General features: G+C 45.3%; 1 protein-coding gene across 1 annotated transcript in view; it reads right to left on the bottom strand.

The window, feature by feature from the left end:
• The window catches only part of BRINP2 (BMP/retinoic acid inducible neural specific 2), a 122,014-nt gene that overhangs the window by 54,902 nt on the left and 41,284 nt on the right, over positions 1-25,828 (bottom strand). The window contains exon 2 of the mRNA XM_047753785.1: positions 6,299-6,657. Within this exon, the coding sequence (XP_047609741.1) occupies positions 6,299-6,579 (281 nt within the window). The 5' untranslated portion in view covers positions 6,580-6,657. The remainder of the gene's footprint in view (positions 1-6,298; positions 6,658-25,828) is intronic.

Below are 25,828 nucleotides of genomic sequence, written 5' to 3'. Positions count from 1 at the left end.
CGGCTGTACACTTAGCCAGCCGTGAACGCTTAAGGAAATCAAATTCTAGACGTTTCCTTCTGTCCCTCTCCCACCTCCTCCACCTATGAACTGAAAAATAGTACCGGTGACCAGACTGCAGGCGCCTCCCTCCACATTGCCTGATTCTGGTCTAATTGTGTCCTATTCCTCCCTCTCCCTGCATTCCAACAGACTCCCTTGTCAAAACATAAACCCGATGAAAGCGGCAGAGATCAACCCGTCTGCTCAGCTGCGGTCGTTTTTCCAGCAGAGCTCACCTCCTTCCCTGCCTTGTCGCGTCCCCGGAGAATCCTTGCTTCCCTCGTGGTCCCTGCAGCCGCGTGATAACACCACCTTTCCCCACCTCCGCAGCCAGGATGAACACCTAGGAAATCTCTGGGATTTGCCCAGGCGGACTGAGGGTGCCTTTGGTTGCCATTTATTTATGTGGATTGTGATCTCTTAATTGGAGATGGTGTCTCTCCCAGGGTTCGCTGTTTATTCAGATCAGTGTTTGTTAGTCCGGGAGACGTGGTCTGGATGATAAATCAGCTCTGGAGCACCTTCTGTGACTGCTTCCACGGCTGCGCTCTGCTTCCTCACCTCTCCATCTCCCAGGAGGCCCCCACGGGCTGGTTTGAGGCCCTCCAGCCTTTTCTGCTTTGAAACTTCTCTCCCAGCTGCTGGACCTACTCTTATGAGTTTATGCGCCTTGGCACTAATAACTCCTAAATTTAACCTCCCTTGACTACTCATCTATTTCATGTGTAACATCTCCTGTAAGCATGCTCCCTACCTCAAATGCATCCTGGGGGGTGCTGCCTTACCATGAAGCCTTCTGTTCTTCTCCACTCTGGTCCCCCCTGCTCTCCTCCCCATCTCCCAAGCACTTAGTGTAATCAAGCTTTAATGCCATACTACTCATCCTCAGCTCCGGTTAAAATGGTGATTCTGATTTGTTAATCAGGGTGAGGCTTGAGGTGCTATAACTTGTACAAGCTCTCAGGTACTGCTGATGCTGCTGGTCCACAAACCACACTAGGAGCAGTATGCATAAAATATTTGGTTTTGCCTGCCTCTCACTTCCTTCACCTGTAAGCCATTGCCACATCTTATTTTCCATCCTGATGAATTACAAATGGATTATCTTTCCTTAGGGTTATTGCTCTGGTGCCCGCTGAAAAGTTCTTTCGCCTTAACTGCCCTCATTTAGCACATGATCTGATTTTATCCCTGTTTGTCCCATTGGATGCTTCCACATGCGCCTGCTAAAACACATTCCTGCTTCAGCATTGCCTACCTTTGGGCACCACTCCAACCTCTGGGGAGGGCGGGGGGTTGTTTGTTGCTGGTTTTTTTTTTTTGTTTGTTTGTTTTTTGGTTTTAAGTTTTGCTATACTTTCTCAAAATTTGCAGACTTTGCCCAGGATATGATCAGAATATAAAGGTCTTTTTCTCGATGAAGATCAGCTACTTATTTTTTGGTTTGTTTGCCTCCCAAAAGACTTCCAACATATCTCCAGACACTTCCTTTCTAAAAGGGAGGCCAGACAGAAATGGAGGTATTAATGACTATGGTCAACAATATTCTTTTTATTATTTTTTTTTTCGGTCTTTTTAGGGCCGTACCTGAGGTGGCATCTGAGCTACAGTTACTGGCCTACGCCACAGCCATAGCCACGTGGGATCTGAGCTGCATCTGAAACCTACACCACAGCTCATGGCAACGCCAGGTCCTTAACCTACCTGAGGCCAGAGATCAAATCTGTATCCTCATGGATACTGGCCGGGAACTCCTAAGGTCAACAGTTTTCAACTATACCTGGCCTTGCTTTTCTCCCAATTACTAGATTATGTTCATTGTTCTATATGATTTCTAACTTTCTCTTAATTTATTCTTTCCGAGTTTTAAGTGTTTCATCATAGTGGCTTGGATTTTTTCCAATCTCATGATTATCTCTCTATTAAAGCCTTAATACAAAAAGAAATTTTAAAAAACCAGACTGCTCATTACTTTGATTTGTAGCAAAGAGAGAATGGAACATTACCGCTAGAGTGTTTCGAGAAACCATATTTACATTTGCATCAGTTCAATTTAGGTGCCTGATTAGGTTGCGTGTTATGATGAAGATGCACTTACCAGTCAAAGGGAAGTGGCGTGGTCTAGAGTAATGAGCAGGAGACTTCGAGTCAGGAGCTCGGAGTGCTATTTCTGGCTGGGATTGACTACCTCTCTGACCTTGAACAAGGCCGTCTCACTGCCTTGAACCCTAATAGCCCCCACCTGCCTCACAGGGCTGCTGTGAGAGGTTGATCACTTAAGTGTTTATTGCAGTGGGGGTCACAGACTGGAGCAAAGGTGGGCAGTTGGGTGTCACAAATGGAATTGGAGACAGGGTCTCTGCGTCAACAGCTCTTACCACTAGCCTATCAAGAGAAACTGTCTGAGAAGTGGGCCAGTTGCTCAGATCTTGGTCTGGCAGGGCTTGGGGAGATGCTGAGAGGTTGGCTAATGAAATTTAAAAGCTTGCCAAAAAGTGGGGTGAGATGGCCAAGCCCATCCTGGTATTTAGGAAGCTTGGCAAGAAGGCACATTGCCTCCCTTCTTGTAATGGTGCCATCTCGAGAGTGTCCATGTCATTCCCGGGGCCAGGGGGCCAGCAGTGACCAGGCACTGGCTTCAATAGGACAGCTTAGGGTAGCCTGCTCAGCTGGCAACCCTTGACTTTAGGAGAAAGGTCTTTCCCTGAGATGACTCTAAAAGGTGCTGGAAACAATTCTGTTGGTGGTCTACAAGACCAATAAGAGTGTGTCACAGAAAAGAGTCACCCATTCTCCAGGTGAGTTCCTCTCTCAGCAGAGAGAGAGGGAGATTGAGGAGTTAAGGTTAATATGCTTTAAAAAAGAAAGCAAGAAAATAATCTTTTTTTTTCTCCTTCTAATATACGTTGTCAATAGCTAAACCCTCTGTAGATGCTATCACAGAGACAGTACCCATGGCTCTCATCTCATTATAATTTTTGCATTGGTTAATATTTGTTGAGGATACTCTAATAATAGGTAATATTTATTAAGTACTAAGTGTTTTCTATCAATTAACTCATTTAATTTTCACATAAATCCATTAGAGGGTCACTATTACTGTCCTCATTTTACAAATAAGAAAATTGGGAAAGACAGACATCAAATAACTCACCCAACATTACACAGCTAGTAAGCTACAGCCCTAGGAGTAGAGCCCAGGTCATCTGGCTCTAGAACCTTTGCTCTGAAGCCCCTGTGGCTACACAAATGTACACCTGAATGGAGAGAGCAACAGTTTCTGGGAACCCGAGGTTAGAGAGGCCAGAGCTGTCCCAGAATGACCAGTCATCTCCTTCAGGTGAGACGATAAAATGATTTCCCAATAAGGACAGGTGGGATTCGGAGCTTAGTATTAGTGGCTGGATGTGTGATTGTGAGGTTCCGTTCACCCACAGCTAGAAGAGAAGGAGGGTCTCTCTTCTTCCGTGCAGGAGATTCAGGTAGTTCGGTACCAAATATTCCAGCCCCACTGGAAAGGCTCCTTCTTCTCCTCCTCATCACAGTTCACCTCCTTCCTTATAGGGAAAGTACATGTGGACACGACCTGATTTCTAGGTACCAAAAGCTTTCTTGAAGAACTGGATAGAAAACCAATTCTGTTTGAGACCCAGCATTTAACCACAGAGCATTTCTGATATCCTCTGCCAGTTTTTTCACCCTCGGCCCTTTCATACAAAACGCCCTTCCTTCCAGTCTTTGGGGCTGAGCCTCCACGTATGTTTTACTGGTTGTCTGTGATCTGCTCTAGTCATAGTAAGCAAGCTCTTGAATTTACCAGAGGGAATTACCACTGGAGAAAAATGGAGAAGGGATAAGCATGAGCTCCCATGGGGATAATGAAGAGCAAGTATCCACGGTTCCACCATCTTGCTTAATAACTAAAGGCAGAGCTCCCAGGATGTTCCTGGAGCAGCCGCATGTGACCATCCTTGGTCGCTGCACCACAAGGTCGCAAATCACAACGCTGCATTCCTGTCAGAATGACTGGTTACTGTTTCCCCAAGTACAGGTTCATGTGCAATAACTGACCCCAGAGAAACAGAATGGCACAGTGTAAGAGCCTGTCACATTAAATGATCAAAAAACCATTACCAACTGATAGAACGGTTGATGGTGCAGAAGTGATTACAGACGCTCCCCACGGGCCAGCTTTGAGCTGCCACCCGGGCATTCAGGGGCTGGCAGCCTTGGGACTGGGACTTGATGCCAAGAAAAATCTGTGGAGGGGAGAAGGAAACTGTTGCTTTATTCCCTCTAGTTCTCATAGCCATTTGAAGCCAATGGTGGTGCTGGGATCCCTGGCTGGACATTTCAGTTCTAATATACTTAAATATATATATATATATGTAGTTGGTGATAACAGTGCTTTTGAAAGATTTGGGATAAACTGAAAAGCCTGAGGTAAATTAAATCTTGTTTTCCTGGACTGGAGGGATCTGCCCCTTAAACACATTCTAGGGATGGATTTTTCTCTTTTTCTTTTCTTTTTTTTTTTTTTTTGAAGGGATGAAAAAAGAAATTCTTTGATAAAGAGAAGCATCATGAATTTACCTTACAGAAAATGGGGGGTGGGGGCTAACTTGACTCTCCTATTTAACTGAGAGTCAAGTTACCCTTGTCTGCTCATCTACCCCAGCTGGCCGCTCTCCGCCTCCGTGGCCCTGGGTGAATCTGCACCAGTCTTTGGAGGATGGCACGGACCAGAGCTGCTGAAGCAGAGAGCATGAACTACAATCCCTTCTAAGACAAGATTGGAAGAGAGCTTTTGTTCCTCTACACCCAGCAGGCACCTGCCCCTCAAACACCTCATCTCGTCCCTTTGTCCGCATCTGGATGTGGAAATCATGCACCAGGAGAACAGCCCCTGTAAATAGCTGCTCTTACCTCTTGGGACTCTCCCAGCGCTGAATACCTTCAAACCTTATTTCTGAGACACCATTCTAACCTAAATAGACTGCATGGTTATTGCAGAAGTTAAAAAAACTCTCAGAAAAAGAAAAATATAATTTCTTTAACTATGCTTTAAGAACCCCGACTGTGGAGTCTGACTACTTGAGAGCTAACTGGCTCCACCGTTTGCTGGCTGTGTGCCCCTCAGCAAGTTCCTTAACTTCTCTGGACCTGAATTTCCTCATCTGTAAAAAGGGAAGAATAATTATGCTTCCAATAGACAGCTGTTCAAAGGCTTAAAGGAGTTCATGTACCTAAGGCATGCAAAGTACAGGATCTAGCAAGGGGGCGAGAATCTTTAGTGCATTCATATGACTAGGTATGTGTGCACCCAAAGTCACCCACAGCAACCTCTAGATGCTAAAAGAATAGGCAATTTTATGGCTTTGGTTTCTCTCTCTCCCTCTCATTAGAAACTATTCTATAATTGGAAAATGTCTTGATAAAAGAAAAAAATTGCAGCAAAGCTCCCAGGGTTGTTTGAAGGCTACGGTCAAGGTGAGGAGGACAAGGGGTTTGTTGCTAAGGGCATAACCAAGCAGAGGGATGAAGGGGGAGGGGTTGAATTCAGGGATGCATTCAAGGGAGCTCTGAGGTTCTCCGGGTCATCCAAGGTGAGGATTTCCAGGAGCCTTGTGCATCTGAAGTGCTGGTCCAGCAGCCAGGAATTTGTGCCTGGTTCATCCCTTGTCAGATGGACCAGGCAGGTCACATGTTTGACTTTCAGCTCTGATGCTACAGGGAGGGGCCCGAGGGGCGGGGAAGATACAGCCCGTTTCCTTGAGCAAGGCCAGCTGAGGCTGTGGTGCTGACAAGGGCGAGGGCACGCCCGTCCTTGCCCCTGCAGGGCTCCCCCCACCTCTCGGGCAGGAGCTGGAGCTGCCCTTCCTTCATTTGCATGTCGAGGTAATTACAACTCATAAAAGTATCTCGCCCATTAGTTAAAACCCGGCCCCAGCATTTGACTCTGACCTCCTGCAGCAGCACGGGCCACATGCTGACTCCATGCCGCCTGATTTGTCCTCAATTTATAAGCAGCACAACCTATAAATAGAAACCCTTTTGCTAAGTTCCCCAGGAGGCATCAGCAGGTTTTCCAGCTTGTATGTGTTTTCTTCTTTCTTTTTTTAAAAAACCAACATGGAAGGCTCGTTCTCCCTGCCTGCTGTCCCCTGGTGCCTGTGCTGTCTGTGGCCCACCAGCTGGCTTGGTGGTGGGCGCCCCGCCCAGACCCAGGCTGGCATCCCAAGGAAGCCCCACTCACCTGTAGATCCTGTACCTGGTGGTGAAACCCTGGCGGTAGCGCTCCACGAAATCAGTGTACTCCTGCGCACGGTGGAACGGGCCCCGATCTGTGAGCAGCCAGTCCAGGGGCGGCTGGCCGGCCGAGGAGGCATGATGCTCCGGGACCACAGCGGCTGCCGTGGCCGAGACAGCCAGCACCCAACCAGGAAGGCCCAGTGCCAGCAGAGTCGCCCATGGGGCTGCTGCCGCCACCACCGCTGGCCGAAGCCCTCTAAACAGAGTGCCACTCTGCCACCTCATGCTTCTCCTGGGCAGTTGGTGTCTTCATTCTCTCGCCACACTCTCCCGCTCTGTGCCGCTCCTCCAGGGCTCCTGGAACTGGACAAGCACAACACGGAGCTGTCAGATGCATGCCCTGGTCCAACCCTCAAGGGCCTGTGAGCATCAAACCTCCTTGGGCAGGGCTCATCCTAGGAATCCTTTATCCTAGCAACACATCTTCATCCTAGGCATTTAGCTAAGTGTGGGTGTATAGTTCATTTAATTCTTCCCACAGTCCTACAGGGAGCACCACTGTCATCACTTTACAGGTGAGAAGATGAGATGAAGAAAGTTGCTAAAGTTCACGCAGCTTTTAAGTGAAGAAACCAGAACTCAGATTTCAGGTGGTCTGACTCTAACCCTAGAGTGTGTGGCCTCATTTCCTAGGTAGACTCAACATCATCTGCATCTGTCTTCCTCTCTCAAAAATGTCCACTGTGTTTCAGTAATAACCTTGGATTGCGTGCTGCCTCTAGAGACTTGATGGAAAGCAAATAGCAACTCTGTTTTTCTGATGGTTAATTGTGGGCAGAGTAGTGAAATCCCTTCACTGTTGTGAAGCTGGGTGAACTTCGGCAAATCGATTTCCTTCTCTGGGTTATTTATCTGATAAAGAGGCTTACTATGGAGAACAGCATGGAGGTTCCTTAAGAAGCTAAAAAATAGGGTTACCATATGATCCAAAAATCCCACTCCTGGATATATATCCAGAGAAAACTATAATTCAAAAAGATACACCCCAGTGTCAATTGCAGCACTATATATAATAGCCAAGACATGGAAACAACCTAATATCCATCAACAGATGAATGGTTAAAGATGTGGTACATATATGCAATGGAATATTATTCAGCCATAAAAAAGAATGAATAGTGCCATTTGCAGCAACATGGATGGACCTAGAGATTATCATAGTAAGTGAACTAAGCCAAAGATAAATATATGATATCACATATATATGGAATCTAAAAAAAATGATACAACAAAATTAAAAATTAAAATTTAAAGATACAAATAAACTTATTACCAAGGCAGAAGTAGATCCACAGACATAGAAAACACACTTAAGGTTACCAAAAGGGAAAGGTGGGGGGGGGGGATAAATTAGGAGTTTTGGATTAACATATACACAACTACTATATATAAAATAGGTATGCAACAAGGACCTATAATTGTATAGCTCAGGGAACTTAATATTTTATAACAACCTGTAAGGAAATGTGAAAAAGAATATATATACATTTATCTGAATCACTTGGCTGTACATCTGAAACCAATACAACACTGTAAATTACCTATATTTCAATTTAAAAAACAAAGGTAGGATTATACTATATTTAAAAAAGAAGGAGTTCCCGTCGTGGCGCAGTGGTTAACGAATCCGACTAGGAACCATGAGGTTGCGGGTTCGGTCCCTGGCCTTGCTCAGTGGGTTAACGATCCAGCGTTGCCGTGAGCTGTGGTGTAGGTCGCAGATGCGGCTCGGATCCAGCGTTGCTGTGGCTCTGGCGTAGGCCAGTGGCTACAGTTCCGATTCGACCCCTAGCCTGGGAACCTCCATATGCCGCCGGAGCGGCCCAAGAAATAGCAACAACAACAACAACAACAGACAAAAAAGACAAAAGACAAAAAAAAAAGAAAAAAGAAAAGAGGCTTGACCAGATAATAGTCAAGCTCTTGATTTCCAGCTTTGAACATCTGATCTGTTTTTTTTACAAAAGGCCACACAGGAATGACATTAGAATGAGACATCAAATTGCCCTACTGCCATCATCAGAGGGCAGATCCGTGAACACAAGGTTGGCCGTCCTGCCCTTTCTTTCCCCTCGCTCTGCAGTATGGAAGCTCTCCGAGGACAGGGCTGTGCGTCCCCCTATCCTAGCTCCTGAGAGCACACAGTAGGCCATCAGAGATAGTTCTCAAAGCAATGAATGGGTGCATTCCTGCCCTGCCTTCTCTGAGTTGGAGGGAAGGTGCCAGGAAGGAAGGAAGATTTTGGCCTTCAGAACTCCTGGCTGCCTATGACTCACCACAGGCCTTTGCTCCCCAGTGCCTGCACCTGTCTAAAGATAACTGGTCACCTTTATAAACCTCTGGGCAGAGGCACAGGACCGACCCAATACTGTGCGGGTTCTTGCCCTTGTCTTCATTTCTTCTGTCCTCAATGTCTAGCACATGCTATCAGATCCTGGCCCACCTCCCCATTCTAGCCCAGCACCACTTTGGTCTGTGCTAGAATGACTCCCACTCCCAACATCTATAGTTTGTGGCTTTAAGGACTTTCTCTGGCTGCCAAAGCCCAGGGACGAGTTCCCTGGGGATGAAGCAAGGGGTGTCAGTTCCCTGGCATGGCCAGGTCCTTATAAGGTCAGGCCACGTGGGTTTCAGCATTTGACTCACACTCACTCCCCAGGCCCCCAAGGTCACTCTGGAATGGCTCCAGCTCAACAAACCCACCAGACTTCCCTAGGGCAAATGCAGACTCTGAAGAGGACCTCAGGCCAAGTCTTAATCCTGGATACGCTCAGCCTAAAACCTGGCCTGGGTCTGAAAGCTACAAGCCTCGCCATTTGCACAAGAGGCTTTCAAAAGAGTTGCACTGCCTGCTGGTAAGAATGGAGGGACAGAAGCATGAGTGCCTGCACCTTCAGGGTCACTCCTCCACTCCGATTAGTAGGTATTGACCTACTGGGCAATTCTTAGAAGTTGCCCCAGTTAATGCTCACAGTATGTATATACTATAAACATTATAAGTTTCCATTTCTCTGAGACTCAACAGGAATTGATCTGGGAGGATGCAAAGGTAGACTGTGAACCAAGATCTGGCTCCAGGTCCAGACTTTGCCAAAGAATGCTCTGCTGCCTAAGGCACTAGAGCAGGCAGATAGACCCATGCATAATGACTGGTGGAGAGACAGGCTGAAGGAAGAGTAATGAGGCAGCAGGTGCCCTACTAGATCTTAAAACATATTATAAAATTCTGGTAACTAACTAGGTGATACTGGAACGCAAAGCAGGTCAGCAGATCAATGGAATAGAACAGCTAGCTTAGAAATAGACGTTATTATACGTAAGAACTTAGTATCTATATTTTAAAAAGAACCTTCACTGGCAAAATGGGTAGGGGGCGGACTATTTTATACATAATATTGGAAAATTAGTTCCAGATGGATTAAAATGTTAAATATAAAAAAATAAAACCATAGAAGGAAGAAACATTTCCAAATGTTTTTAGAATAAGCAGGCATTACTTTTAAACTGGGGCGGGGTAGGGAAAGTGCTATAAACAAAAAGGAGGAATCAGCATTGCACATGGGGGGTAGGCATTTCTTTTTATGGGATGCAATCTGATGAGGATGCCCAAAATATTTCTCATTTAATCATCCATGCATTCACTGCTGGAGAAACATACATTGAGGACTCCTGAGTGCCCGACACTCTGCTAAGTACTGACAATACAAAAACAAGTGCTCGTTATATTATCTGAAACGCTACCTACCATTAGTGATTGATTCCTCTCATAAAATATCATTGTTTTTAAAAGCATATTGAGGGAGGCACATTTTGGAGACTGTGGCTGCTTGACACAGCTGGCCAAGGCAGCAAACACAATTAGGCAGACAAGCACTGACACAGGTGGAAGGCCACTATGGAATGCAAGTTTCTAAAATGGTCCCCAGGATTCCTGAGCCCTTCTGGGCATGCCCTGTATGATACCCTCCCCACGAGTAGAGACAGGACCTATGAATATGGTGTGATACTCCTCCCATGATCAGGTTACTAATCAACTGACTTGAGTGAATCAAAAGGAAAAGCATCGTGGGTGGGCCTGGCCTAATCAGGTGAACCTCCAAAGGAAGGTGAAGTGTCAGGGAGAAAGGCTTCTGCTGCCCTGGAAGAAAGCAAACAGTCATGCTGTGTACAGTCTATGGGGGCCATGAGCCAGAGATTTCAGGTGGCCTTTAGGAACTGAATGCATTTCCCAGTCACCAGCCAGTAAGAAAATGGGAATCTCAGTTGTACCACCACAAAAAGACCAATTCTGCCACCAACCACATGAGCCCAGAAGAGAACCCTGAGCCCAGGATGAGAATTGCTTCTCTGGCTGATGCCTTGACTTCAGTCTGGTGAGACTCTGAGCCGAGGGTCCAGCTAACCTGTACCTGGACTCTTGACCCACAGAAACTGTGAGACAGTGAATTTACGTCACCAAGTTTGTGGTAATTCCTTAGAGAGAAATTCCAAAATGATAAACACATAAGCAGCAACGTACTTCTCTCCTCCTCTGCACAGGTCTGGCATGGTGAGGGTTCTTGGTGCTTTCTAGAGAAGACTAGCAGCTCTTCTTGGCGTTAGACAAAGCCAGTATGGTGATTCCTTGAGCCAAGTGACAATGATCACCTCCTGATTCCTTGAGCCAAGTGATGATCCTCTCCCCCAAGTGTGAGTATCTCCTCTGAGCCACATTACATCACCCCCCTTGCCCAGGTTAAGGACTCCTCAAGGTCAGAGGCCAGGTCAAACACACAGTCAGTTTTCAAAAATATGTGCCGAACCAATTCCATAGAAGCATCACTGGGAACCTGTAACAGTGTGTGGCTGTGGTCTGGCCCTTGACCCTCTTGGTGGCCGTTGCTATAACATGGGGGGCTAGCAGCCCCCTCCCCTGCTAAGTGAGGGTTTTCTAAGGACAGGTGAGAGCATGCGTGTGCAGAGCTGTGTGCTCTTTGAAAGCGGCGAGCTATATTAAGTCAACGTGTGCTTCTGTCCTTTGTTTGTAATTATGCTTTTTCAGGGCTCACAATGTGCTGGAACCTGCCTGGGTCTAGGAGCATCAGCTTTAGAATCAAATGGTTTTGATTGCAGGCCCGGGTCTGCTGAGCACAGCAAGAACGCCTGAATTCAGTGCTGAAATTCCAGAGTGCTCCTCAGAGAAACTCAACCTCAGAATCAGATGGTTTCCGTTTCACTGGTTTTCCTCCGGATCTGAAGACATTTTGACTAAAAATCTCTTTCTAAGAAAGAAAAGTTTTAAACAGGCTTCAAATTTTTCTTAAAAAAAAAAAAAATCAAGAAAAAATCCCCCTAAAACATATGCCTTTACCTTCAAAAAAAAAAAAAAAAGAAAAATGACAAAATAACTGCTTCATTGACAGTTGTGTAAAAATTAGGCTTTTTAAGGAGACTAGCTTTTTGTCATTTCCTGTTTATGCTCCACAAATAATATCACTAGAAACTTTGTAACAGAAACCTGTCAAACAAATTTTAAAATTTTAACCATTTATGTTCTCGTGACTTCTAATGGTACCAGTAAACATTCAGCAGGTTAAAATAATTAGCACCTTGCCCATGATGCTTCCAAGCATATGTTTTGTCCTAAAACTGGCTGTGAAAGTAAACCCCCATGTTACACGTGAGCATATTCCAGTTATGGATAAGTTGGCTTCTTGAAGAAAAAACCAACCCAGAAATTGACTTGTGAAAGCCAAACAATTTCATTTACTAAGACCACATTCAAGACAGAATTGTACGCCTATGTGAATAATAAATTAGCTTTGGCCCAAAGGTACAAGTAGAATAAGTTGTGGCTTTTCCTTTGTGAGTATGTTAGCTTAGCTCTGTTCTCTCAGCCATGAATTTGATGGTTCCCATTTTTGTCAATGAGAAGATCAAGTCTAGACAAAGCCACCTGAGAAGCAGGCAGTGCCGTCTTCAACGTGGGAGGGCATGTAAAAATCACATCTCCCCTGCTGAGATTATCACCCAGCCGGGTACATCTGGGGATGCTTTTGTGTCCTTCTCTTGGTCTCCATCTTCATGTTTGCTAGGTGTGTCGAGAGAGCAATTAGGATCTGGGGCATCAGCTGCTCAGCTACTAAATCCCGGCAAGTGAGATAGAATGAGAGAAGGGTTGCATGTTGGAGGAGTGAAGGAGACAGCTAAGCTGTTGTTAAGAGGCCAGAAGTAAAGGAGAAATAGGTGTGAAATGAGTATTATAAATAACAACTTCTTAATGCTGTTAACAATCATCACTGACAAATAGCAGCATGCTCAGTTTATATGTGTGTGGTCACTGCTGCTTATGAAGCACAGACCATAAAATGAGGTATGACCTTTGTTTCCCAGATTTTTGGTTCCCCTTTCAACAGCTGAGAACACTGAGGCTGGAAATAGATACGTGACTTGCACAAGGTCATGTATGCTAGTGGCAGATCCAGGTCCACCAGTTCTAGCTCCTATAGAATTTACGCTTCAGTGCACCACTGATGTGATTCACAATTACAAAAACAGGCAGGCTTTGCCACTCACAAGTCGGTGCCCTTGGGAGCGAGCCACTGCCCCTCTGGGATCCTCACGTTAGTCATCAGTAAAGTGATTTCAGAGGTAAGATGATCCCTATGGTCCAGCCTGATGCTGACATCCCTTAATTCTATGCAAATGAAAGGGGACAAATGTAAGGGGAGAGGTGCTGCGATCTTGGTCTTCTTTGGGAAGAAGCTCTGTTTTAGAAAGGAGTGAAGCATAAGAGAAGTGAGGGATGAGGCAGAAGTTCTTGCCTGATGGAGCAGTGACATTTAATAAAGTGATTAGGCAGTGACATTAAGTACGTTTTCAAGCCATTTGAGTGGTTAATTGGCCAACTCTATTGAAAAGATGTTTTTGTGAATAAATCGGAGGGTGTTGGTGATTAAAAAAAAAATGCCCAGAAAGTATTGTTTGCTCTTAGCATCCACGGTATCTTGATGCAAAACCTCCTGTGTTGACTAGAAAGGGAGGGGAGACGGGACAGATGAGAGGCCATTCTGGGGTGGAGAGTCCTAAGGGGGAGGGTGGACAGGAGCTGTTATCAGGTCAGGTTAATGACTTAGATTCTCCTCTCCTACTGGGACGACCTACCAGCCTCAAAAGACCCTAACCATGATGTTTTTACCCTTATTATAATGTTCCTGGTTGCACTTGAAGAGTTTCAGCAGTGTCTTCGTCCTGTAGTGCGCCCAGGTAGATGGTACGCCCAGACTACTGCTGTCCTCTCCAGGCTCTGGGTTATGACCTTCAGCGTCAGCCCTGGGACTGGCATGGAACTGGCAAGGCAGACCTGATGCATTTCTCTGCTGGACTAAAAAGAGGCGAGGCCGACAGACAGCCTCCCTGTACAGAGTCAGGTTTATAGTATTAATGATGATTCGTGTGAAGGTTAAGAGATGATAATGACGACTCTTTGCTAAATGTTCTTGGATTCATCTGGGACCTTTAAGAGGAGAGACTGTGAGAGGCAAAGGGAGTTGCTAGAGACCATTCCTCAAGGAAGCAGAAGTGAAACCTGGACGTCCTGACTTCAAAACCTGTAATTAGGCTCTCCTCGCTCTCCCTCACTTGTAGCCATCGAATAGTCAATCAGTCATTACGCACTTTCTATGCACAAGGATTGTACTAGGTGATGGTGGTAAATCTGATGAACAAAACTAAAAAAAAAAAAAATCTTTGCCCTCATAGAACAGGAACAAAACACAAGGTTTTGAGGATCCTGTAATGAGCTTAAAAAATAATATAGCTCCCCCTTTCCCCTCACCCCCCATACACAGAGCTTTGTGGCATTAGACCTTATAGATTTTATCTCCCCAGGGTCCCTGATTTATAGTTCGTGCTGTGTGATAACCAGCCCCTCACTCATCAAGGACGGATTCATCTGTCAGTTGCAGAGGCTTCAGACCTGGCTGCCGGGTGTCCTTGGCACTTTCCCTGGGGAAACAAGCTCACTAACAGGCTCCCAGAGCCTCGTGTGATGAAGTCCCAGGTCACCATGTACAGACCAGGGTGGCCGCTCCGGCCCAGAGCATCCCTTGAGGTCACAGGGGTCTCCAGAATAGAGAAAGAAAGCGCTGCCGATCAAACAGAACCTCTGAATGAAAAGCTGCATATTTCAAAGCCTTAAAACCTGATCTCCATGCAGATGAACGTTCCTCAAGACTCTTTCCATTAGACCCCTTCCTTATGAAAACCCAACAATGCCTTGTGGCCCCAAGAACAAATCTGCCTTCCTTCCCCTGACCAACACTGAGCCCTAACAGCCACTTGGCCGCAGAGGGACCACAGGCATAGACCACAGAGCCAGAACGCCTGGCTTCTCACATTGGCTCCACCTCCCTGGCCTCAGCTCCCTCATCATCTGCTAAAAAACAGAATAATAATAATAGTGCCTCCTGGGGGGGGGGGAGTTAAATGGGATAATATTTGGAAAGCCCCTAAAAAATTCCTGTGCTGTGTGTGTTCACTGCGGTTTTGCTTCCAATGCATCGACATAGGTCATAGGTTATTGAAGCCAAAGAGTCCAGAGGCACTGCTTTATTCACTGCGGGTCTTGTGTTTGTTTTACTGTTGCTTTTTATAGGTAAGAGGCCTGAGAAGCTAAGTCTCTGCTAACAATGTGTCCTCATTAGCCTCGGGGGTCTATACAGGTCGCTCCAAGCAACCTCACTGGTCCTCCTCCCCCGACTGCAGAGGTAGGCAGTCCTTTTGCCTTATCTGTGGCCTCTGTCACTTGACTCATGGCAGTAGCTTCACCACGTGGGCTTTACCATATACTCACGCCTACCCTCCTTTTCTCTGAGTCCACATCTATCATATCTTTGAGACGCTCTTTCTCCAAGAAGACTTTTTTCTTTTTTTTTTTCTTTCTTTTTAGAGCCTCACTCGCAGCATATGGAGGTTCCCAGGCTAGGGGTCGAATGAGAGCTATAGCTGCTGGCCTATGCCACAGTCACAGCAACACCAGATCCGAGCCGCGTCTACAACCTACACCACAGCTCATGGCAACACCGGATCCTTAACCCACTGAGCGAGGCCAGGGATCAAACCCGCAACCTCATGGCTCCTAGTTGGATTCTATTACACTGCACCAGGACAGGAACTCCACCCCAGAAGCCTTTCAAAGCCAGCCTCTATGTTGATTACTTGGTTACTTTGCTCCCTGATTAATTTCCACCTGCTCAGATGGTAGAAGTGGGGAGGGGGGGAGATCCTAGAGATGAGCTGGCCCAGGGGTTCCCCGCAGCCAAGAGTGTGTGTGCGGTACGTGTGTCTGTGAAGGGAGGAGACCGATGGAGAGAAAGTAGAGGGGAAGAGAGGGATGACTGCTATCTTGGGTTGGGGTGCACTTCTGTATTTTGGAATATTTTGAAAACCCTTCAAGGGGATTTTGATAAAACTCTCCAGTGCGAGCCAGTGATGGAATCCCCTTCACATTGCTTGACAGATGAGAAAACGCAGGGCCACAGAAGTGCAGTGAGTGATGGCGAGTTACTCAAAATCTGGGGCAAAAGCGGGCCTGGAACCTTTTTCAATGCTAAGCCTAGAGCTCATTCCATCTTTATTTCACATGTGTCCAAAGTAAAGTGAAATGTTCTGAGGCCAGAACCCAGGAGTTCAGCGCTACCACCATCATCACCGATTATATTCTCACATCTTTATTATGTACCAGACCCTGGTCTGAAATCTTTCCATTCCTTGGCTCATTTAATTCTCGTAAAACCTTCTGAGGTTGCAGAGGAGGAAAGATCCACAGACTTTACTCCGGTAAGGGAGCTGTAGTCACAGAAGGTCACCCTAGATTCCTTTAGGTCATTCTCATCTTAAAAATGTCCATGGATTGATGGAAAGTCTAAAATCTTCGAGCACAAAAGCTAGATTCATCTAAAGTCAATTCCCTGGCTTGGTCAAGGATGCTTACGCCTTCTGCTTTTGGGGAAGCTGTGTGGCTCTGGCTTTGATGGTGGCCTGTCAGCAAGGCCTTATGTGAAAGCCCTTAGATCACTTGCAATGTCTCAAAAACCATAAGTTTATGCACATTCCCCCAACCAAGGCCCTGGTGAATGGCCCGCAACTGCCGGTGTCCTGTGCGCCCCTGAGTTACACGGTTCTCCCCTCAAACTCCCAAACCCAACTGAGCTTGCACCCGAGTTCCCCATCCCCCTCCTTAATGGCCAGTCTCAGAGTGTCCATCCTAAGGTGTAAGGGGCCTGCACCCTGGCTGGCTCCTGCATCCCTGCTCTCAGCTCCCTACTTTCTGTTGCAGGAGGCAGACCTCCAGCAATGGCCTGCCCCTCTGCCTAATTCTGAAATGTCCTACCAGCTCGTGATTACATCCCTCTTTGTGGGTTCTGTTACCAAGAGTGTCCGAATCATGCCCTACGGTCCTGTCCCTGGCCATGCCCAGCCACTCTCCCTGCATCCAGCTCCAGGAGCCGGCTTAGTTATCCCTGGCAGACAGCTGGTTCCATCCTCCAGAGAGGAAAGCTTCTCTGTTCCTGTTGCCTTCCCCTCATCTGGCTTCCATTGCTGAAGCCCCAGCTCATTCCCAGCAGAGCTGGCCTCTGTATTCACAGGAGGGTTGAAGTGGTTTCTCTCAGGTCTGAGAAGCCAAAATAAACCTCAGCCAATCACATGGAAACTGCTCGGCACGGCGCAGGCTGCTGCACTGAGGGGGTGCTAAGGAAGAGCTCTCCAGCCTGACCCGCAGCCCTCACAGTTATTCTTGCTCTTGGCTTTCCGCCATGCCTGTCACCGAATCTGATCTTTTAACCCACGCTCTGCCCTCCTGGGCCCTTGGCACAGACCAGAATGTAAAATGATAATGCCCTGAGCTCTGCCAAACAGCACAGGGCTCCGGAGATGTTACAGATGCAGCTGGGACCAGCAAACAACATTGTTTCCGGGATTGTGTTTGTAAATATATGAGTTGCCTGACAGCTTGTGGAATTAAATATAGATGCTACATCACAAATGCTAGCAAAAATAAACTATATGCTGCTCAATGAATGTCAATAAGTACACTGAGAAAGAATCATTATTCCTTTATGTAGCAAGGTCCAAGAAACCCGGCCCTAAGTGGATTTTGGTTGCTTAGTTTTTGGTGAAGGCGGCTTTTTCTCCCATAGGCTTTTGACTGGTACTGCCAGGCAGCTGGCGAGGGGGTTGGGGCAGAGGGGGTGGGAAGGGGTAGCAGGAGATAAAGTGGGTGCAATGCCATCAGTCAGTTTGCTGTGTTGGGTGTAGTGTGTATGCAGCAGTGGCCAACTTAGAGGTTACCAGGTAGACTAGGAAACTGCTATCAACCTTTTGGGAACTGATAACCTCAGGTTACCCTTTCTAAAATATGGTCCTAGGCCCACGGTTGGTTTGGAAAGACGGATGGAGAACAAGTTTATCCACCACAGTGAGTCCCCTTCTTCATTTCTTGAGCCAAATGACTCGCTTTCCCTTGCATTGATTTCTATAGTTTGTTTGTATATTACCTACCTTTTAAATTAATAATGACAGGTTACCAGAAGCTGGTGTTTCTACACTAAAATTGACACCCTGCAAGAGTTTACCCAACACTCTCTCTCCTTCAGTCTTCAGCTGAGAAGGCTTATTGTCATGTAATTCTTTGCACTGATGCAAAGCTTGCTCTGCCCTGCCGAGGTCACTGAAACCGCCACTCTAGGAGGTGGTGCAAAACGAAGGTTGCTTTGCATTTAGGGCCTCATCAGTGTTATCCTGAGGAGTTAACATTTTCATGTGTGTAGATCATTTTAATTTATGTCGTTGCTGTGTTGTTGCCAATTTTGTTTTTTGTGTTCCTCTCCAATTCTTTACCAGCAAGTTCTTTCTCCACTAAAAGATGGCCTTAGATAGACCACAGTGACAGGGGCACCATCTGGAGATCCTTGTGCAAAAAGGTTTCAGAGATTTCAGTGGAAGAACTAGAGTAATCCTTTCAAAAAAAAAAAAACAACTTAATTCACACTGCACTCTGGCTCACATTGCTATAGACCACCTAAAACTCTTTTGACAAATTAAACACTTTGTAAGATGTGACAATAAGTCTCCTACTTCCTTTCCTTTTAGGAAAGTTAATAAATACCTACTCGTTATTCCAACTAATGTTTATTGGACAAAGAACATTCCATTTAGCTAGAATGTAAAATGCATGAAGTGGATTGTGGAAGAAAAGGCTAAAAGGTGGTGCTTGGATTTCTTGGAAAGGAAGATGAGTGCAAACCCTTGTTCTGACTTTCTTAGGGCAAGCCTTATTAGCCAAAGTCACTTAGGTGGACTCCGTGCTGACCAGGATTTGCATATGTCCACAACTCAGTGATAACTGAGGCTCAGATCGGCAACTTTCAAGTCAAAACTGAGATTAAATTGTTTTCAGCCGAATTTTGTATAATATCATTGATTTTCAGTTCCAATTTTTGGAGAAAGACATAAAGTAACTCTATTTAAAATATTTAAAATGAAATCAAGTATTCCATTTCTCAACCATAGTAACAGAGAATATAGTTAGGACAAAAAAAGAAAAGCCAACCATTTCCTTAAGTGGCTTTCAGCTGGTGTGTGTGCGCGCGCGCGCGCGTGTGTGTGTGTGTGTGTGTGTGTGTGTGTCTATCTGGGTTGATATGATTTTGAGCCCAAGAGACCTTTGTCAATTTCCAGAGAATTTTTTGGTTTTAACAATTTGGCAAGGGGTGCTACTTCTAGGGGGTTAAAGCCAGGTGGCTGTCAAACATCCTATAATGCCTCAGACAACTCCCCACAGCAAATAATTCTCTGACCCTGAGCATCGTATGATTGAGGTTGAGAAGATCTGCCTCACGCCTACAAATTCTAACACACCCAGACTCGTGAGGCATCTCAGAATAATAGAAGACCAACCTTTGGGGTACATTTTTCACGCGTATCTAATTTGCCACCACTGGTCATGGCGGCCAAGACCGAGATCACTCACCTCCACCATCCTCCTTCTAGGACTCCTGCTTCGTGCTTAATTGGTCCTCGATATTAACAACAATCAAGCGGTACAAAGTCCTATTTATTGAGTGCTTATTTCCTACTGGCTGCTGTGCTAAGCACTTTACTTGCAACAAGGTACGTATTATCGACTCCTGAGCAATTAATGTAAGGAAAATGAGATTCTACCAGATTAAGAAACGTGTACAACTTTCTGCCTTCCTTCCTTCTTTCCTCCTTCCATCAAAAGGCCAATAGGCAAGACTGTGTGAGGGGGGCAACACAGGGTTTATTCTAGCTTTTGTATTCTCCATATTTATAACTTCCTTGACCATGGGACGCGTAGCTACTACTGTCCTCAGTATACTTGCTTATTGGCAGATCCCTCTGTGTGTAGTCAGTTTCCTAACCTGGGCTTCTGCCCCTTTCAACCACCTACCTCACATGGATTCAAACCATTGAAAGGCTTCCTCACACAAATCTTGGAGGCAATTTGAATGTCAGAATAAAGAACAAAAGCAATGGGTTAGATTCCTTTGAATAAAATAGGAATCCAAGAGGAATCTAATAGAATAGAACCTATATATAATCTAATCTATGCAGAAAAACAATTTTATTTGATTATATAATTAATCAAATAATAATTTAGAATAAAATTTCTCATAAATGTAGAAAACAGAATTCAAAAAATCATTTAAATTTGTAGAAAATACAGAAAAATAATTATGATCATAAATGAACAGTATCTATGAAAAGAAGTGATTAGCATAATGTATAACTGAAGATATAATTAATTTAATCATTTAGAATAATAATACTGTCTAATAAATGACGGCGTTAGAAAAGCATATTTTAGGAATTATCACCATTATAATCCATTCAAGCAAGAAACGTAAATCTTGCTAAGCTAGGAGGTAAAATGTGGTGAAGAATGGGGTGTTTCATTGTCTCAAAATATCTCCCTTGAAATACTTGTTAGTTATACAAAGACAAAAATTACTTTACAGTGGACACACTTGATAGCCCCCATCTTACGTGATCCAAGTTCACAGCACCAACAATTAGACACAGAAATTATAACCACCTGACACGAGCTGGCAAGATCACAACATCACTTCCATGATATTCTGGCCAAAAACTCATATCCTGAATTCAACACGAGGAAACACTAGTCAAACCTAAATGGAGGAACATCCTACAAATAACAAGCCCGTAATCTTCAAAGATACTACGTTATGAAGGTCCGGGGAGGACTGAGGAACTAATTGTTCCAGATTGCAGGGCACTGAAGAGTGGTGACAGCTGTGTGTCATGTGCAATCTCCTGTTGGATCTTCTGTTATAAAGACTTTATTGGGTCAGCTGCAACACTTGAGTGGGGTTTTTGGGGAAAGGACATATGGGAGTTCTTTCTATGCTTGTCTCCCTTTCCTATGAGACTGAAAGGACTATAACGTACAAAGGAAAAAAGAAAAAGTCATACATTGTTACATCGCCCATGCAGCTAACATTAATACGCTGGCTGTTCTCGTTTTGACATCTATGCCATTTACCAGCCCATGATTCTAAAATACATTTGTCCACTGAACTAAAGGATGGGATGTCTATTTTATAGTTTTAAGATGGATCCTTGTTCATAGCTTAGAAGACCTAACTGGGACTTGCTACAGGTGGCTGTATCCAGTGTTGTCCAAAAAAATACACTGCAAACCACATAAATATTTTAAATGTATTAGCAGCTACATTCGAAAGGTAAAATAACATAGACGCAATTCGTTTTAATAATATATTTCATTTAACCTAATGAATCCCAAATATTTTCATATGAATGTATAATTAATGTCAAATAATTATTAGCAAGATATTCTGGGTTTTTTTTCCCACACTGAGTCTGAAATCTGGGGTGTATTTTATGCTTAGAGCACATCTCAACATAGACACTAATTTTTCATCAGAAATGCTTGATTCTGACTTGAAATAGCTTACAGTTGAAAACAGTTCACATTCATGTTATTTCAGACCTACTTAATTTTTTCTAATAACTGAATAGAGAGTAAGTGTTCACATTACAATTAAATACAAACTAAAAACAGTTTGTTAGTTGCTGGGACCACATGTTCCATAGTACTCAACAGCTTGGTGTGACTAGTGGCTGCCATACTGGACAACCCCACAGCTGGAGAGGTCCATAATTCATCTCCCATATACCCCTGTGCACATACACTGCCTATACCATTCCCATATACACAGACACACCCCAACTTTATGAGGGTATGCTCTTCGCATTTTGCTGCCTTAACATGAAGACTGTGAGTGAAGCATGGTTCTACACAAGTGAAGGGATCAGAAGTCTTGGCTCTCAGTTTTCTACCCCCAACTACTAAGTTGATCTCCCTTAAATCATAGTTGCCTAAGAAATAGAATGTAGATGAATAAATGTGGAAATCACATAAAAGAATGATACCACAGAATCATTCTTTGCAAAGAATGTTCTTTGCAACAAACAAGCACAGAACAAATGTTAACTGTTCGGGTTATTTCTATTGTTAGAGGCCAGAACCAGCGGACAGAATACACTGCCCTCACAAAGACTTTGAACGAGTCAGTGAATTTGCTATTTTGATGTGTCCAGAATGATAATAAAAGGAGGCACTCCCCACTTCCAACCAACCCTCACACACCTGCACTGCAGAATGAATTAGAAAATATTTGCAATATCTTTGGCAATTTGCAATGCCTTGCTCTCCCAAGAGAAAAGGACTGCAAGTATATTTATATTGATAATTATTGCCAAGTGATTCAATTATAGGTACATGTTACTGTCTTTGTTATGATCCTACGTATTTCCAAATTTTCTACAAAATGACATTATTTTTGCCATCAGAAGACAACCCTTTTTCTATCAAAAAAAAAAAAAAGTGTTAAGTCATTAGGAGAATTCTTCCGTCTCCTTTTTTCTCATCATCTACCTGACTGAGTAGACCAAGGTCTCAGCTGTTCTGCCTCGAGAGCCTCACACACCAATTAGAACAGCAGGTCAGACAATCCTTTCCTTCCCAACACTCTCAGCGCCTCACACTTGGTTGCTCCAGTTGTGTGAGGCGGAGCTGGGGTTTGGTCGACACAAACAGAGATGATACATCACATTCATTCATAAAAGTCGCTCCTTCAGCTTTCCACTGGTACTACCACCCTTGACATTCTGCCAGCTCTACAGGCACGTGCTTGCTTAGTCCTCAGCCAGGCAGCCCCGGGGGGTGTTGGGGGCAGTTGGCCCCAGTGGCTCCTGGAACCTGCGCTGTGATTCAGCAGGACAGGACTCTCTGTCTCACCCCATCCATCCTCACTCTCTGCCCTAATGAGCTGCCCAGAGGCTGAAACTGCCCTCCTGACATCGCAGCTGGCATGGAGGGCCTCGGGAGCAATTACCCATATGCTTTCTGTGCTCACTGTCCCCTGAAGTTTCAATTAAAGATGCTCCCAGTTCTTGGGTTTTGGTTCTTTTTTTCATCCTGACTTGGAAGCCTCCCCACCCTGATAGGGTCACCCCATACTATGGCGTTCAAGTTGTCCTTGCCCAACACCAAGGGGGCATCATTCGCACTATAGTCTAAGGCAACAGCATCCCGCCTTGTTGACTGGAATACAATCTGTGTGGTCAGTCACATCTGGGGCCCCACCAGGTCTTGTGTTTCCTCTTAACCTCGAGAATGACAATGAAGCCGCCTGCTCTGCGGTACAGCACAGGTGTAGGGAACACACACACAAGGAAAGACTCAAAGGGCAAAGAAAAAAAGGTAAATGTGTCTGACCATAAATAAAGGGCATTTCGAGACACCACTGACACACCTCAAGAGTAGAGTCTGCTGAGGCGGCTTGCCAGGACTGACACATCTGCAGCTCCGATGCAAACACAGAATGTTATGGAGGACGGCCCAAGCAAAGTGCATGTGGTTTGAGATCCAGTGCTTGGGAGGTACTTCTCTGAAGGGCAGTTAGCAGCAGTTAGTGGCCCTACCTGCTACCACTCTGGGAAGAGCGGATGGTAAGCACCCTTCTTAAAAACGCTTATCTGCCCATTTGTGTTTGTTCGGGGACCCAAAACCATCCCTCCTCAAACACTCTCAACACAATTCTTGAACCTACACCCACACCAGCCCCCAAACCCATTCCACTAACATCATTGAGCCCGACTTCTGCCATCCCACCACAACGTTCCAATCTCAAACGGGAGACTTTTGAGTACCTGTGGCTGCTACTTACTGAATCACAACCAGCGGCCAGATGTTGGGCTCACTGCTCTACAGACACTATCTCATTTGATCTGCAGGATAATAAATAGCATTGTGTCCTCCCGTTATTTTCTTTTTATGGATGAGGAAATTAGCAGCTGAAGACATTAAGTAATTTCTCAAGGTGCCAGCAGTTTATGGCTGGGGGAGCTGTCTGGATCCAGAGTCCAGCCTGCAACCCCTTGGTTGTACCCTCCTCAGCCCATTTCTCCCTCATGGCCCTGACTTCCCTGCAACTTCTTGGCACTGCCCACCCCTCCACCTGATTTCTCTATCACTTTGCCTCCATATTTCTACCTTCTCTTGCTTTTCCTGCCTCTTCCTCCAAATCCAGTTTCCCGATCCATCCTCCTCACTTCCCATCCATTCTCCATCCATTCAGTGGACTTGTCCTCAGCCCTGGAAATCAGCTTTCTTTACGGAGTGGGTGAAAGAACCAATCAGAAAAAAAGAAAAAGAAAACAAAGACAAACAAACAAAAAACACAACGTTTGAAATGATACCAGTAGAGAAAAATCCTAAAAAGATGCCTACCACATCTGGATGAGTTCCATCATCTGGGATTCTAGAGGCGTAGAAAGGAAGGCCCCTCGTTTCGCAGAGGGAGCACCAGAGCCCAGGGTGTGGCTACAAGTATAGGCTTATGGAGCCCATTGGGGGAGATCTGAGGTCAGAATCAAGCCAGGTCTTTGCACTTGGCCCAGAGAGACCCTTCTTCATGCTCCACTCTACTGACAAATCTCTGGTTCCAACAAATCCTAGAGGGACATCATGATCCGCACAGGCCCTCCACTTGCCTGCCTGACGTATCTGGAGCCTAGCGCAATACTCCTTTTCAGCAGCTCCACTCCCCACTTCAAAGCCTCACCCTCCCCTGCGGGTCCTCCCTCCTGTCGTCTTGGGCACTGGGGTTTTCTCAGGGCCTGTCTTCTGTCTACCTGCCCACCTGCGATCCTGGTTTTTCCAAGCTGCGAGCCACTCCAGCTCTAGGCAACATCTTTCTTCTTCTACAGGGTTGTTTTCAGCAGGATATAAAGGCCATTAGTAAATCAATAACCCTTTATTTAGAAAAGGAGGAGAGAGAGACCTGGAGTTTTTAATTCAGATCTAGCAACTCCTGGGGCATTATCAGGAGTATTCTAAAATTAGGCCTTTGAAAAGCATGAGGCTGCTACTGTTGGAACTTTACAGCTTCCTGCCCATAAACAGGAGCAGCTTGCTAGGGGTGGGATCATTAGCTGAAATCTCCCTCTCCTGCAGTACTTACATCTTCCTCAAACTCGAACACCATATGTGTTATCTGTTGCTTTGGGGCTCTTTGCTTCTTTTATTCTTGCCTCCTCTCTTTTCTCTCCAAGCATCCCTTTCCTGGTCTCTGCATCTGTCCTTTTCTGTCTTTCCAGGAATTTCTGAATGCCCATCTATGAATTTCTTTCCATCTAACACATCAAATACTTCTGCTAGTGCATCAGGCCTCGTGTGTCAATGTTGCCACATTGAGCATTCATGAACACACATCTTTCTGCTATGTCTGAGCATTCATGAACACACATCTTTCTGCTATGTCTACAAAGGTGATACTCTGGAAGTCATCACAGGCCCTGGGACTTCTATCAAGCTTTGGAGCCTCCTCAGCATTCTTCTGTCCTTCCTCCTTTCCAGTCTCACTCTCTCCCTGCAGAAAACCAACACCCCCTTCTGCAAGTGTGTGACTGGGACGAGAGTAGGGATGGTGTGACCACACTCTAAGGCCAATGCCATTGGGTCTAAATTGACACATTTACAACATAACCATGTAACACTGGAATTCTGCATTTCCTTTGATCTAGTAAGTCTACACCTGGACAATTATTTTGAAGATACGCACAAAGATTCAGCTACGAAGATGTTGACTTGTTGGCAACTAGAAGAGAGAGAGGTGCCATTTAATTATCTATCACTGTGTAACAAATTATCGAAACTTAGTGCCTGAAAGCAATAAAAAAATTTTTACTATCTTACGCAGTTTTTGTGGGTCAAGAATTTGGGCGATTCTGGTTCTGGGTCTCTTGTGAGGTTGTAGTCATGATGTCAGCTAGCACTACAGGTATCTGAAGGTTTGACTAGGGATAGAGGCTCCATGTCCAAGTTGGGTCATTTTCAAGGCTGGCAGGTTGGTTGCTGTTGGCT

The sequence above is a fragment of the Phacochoerus africanus genome, chromosome 11, assembly GCF_016906955.1.
Source record: "Phacochoerus africanus isolate WHEZ1 chromosome 11, ROS_Pafr_v1, whole genome shotgun sequence".
NCBI lineage: Eukaryota > Metazoa > Chordata > Mammalia > Artiodactyla > Suidae > Phacochoerus > Phacochoerus africanus.
The sequence above is the reverse complement of the archived record's forward strand: the minus strand, read 5'-3'. Positions and strand labels throughout refer to the sequence as shown.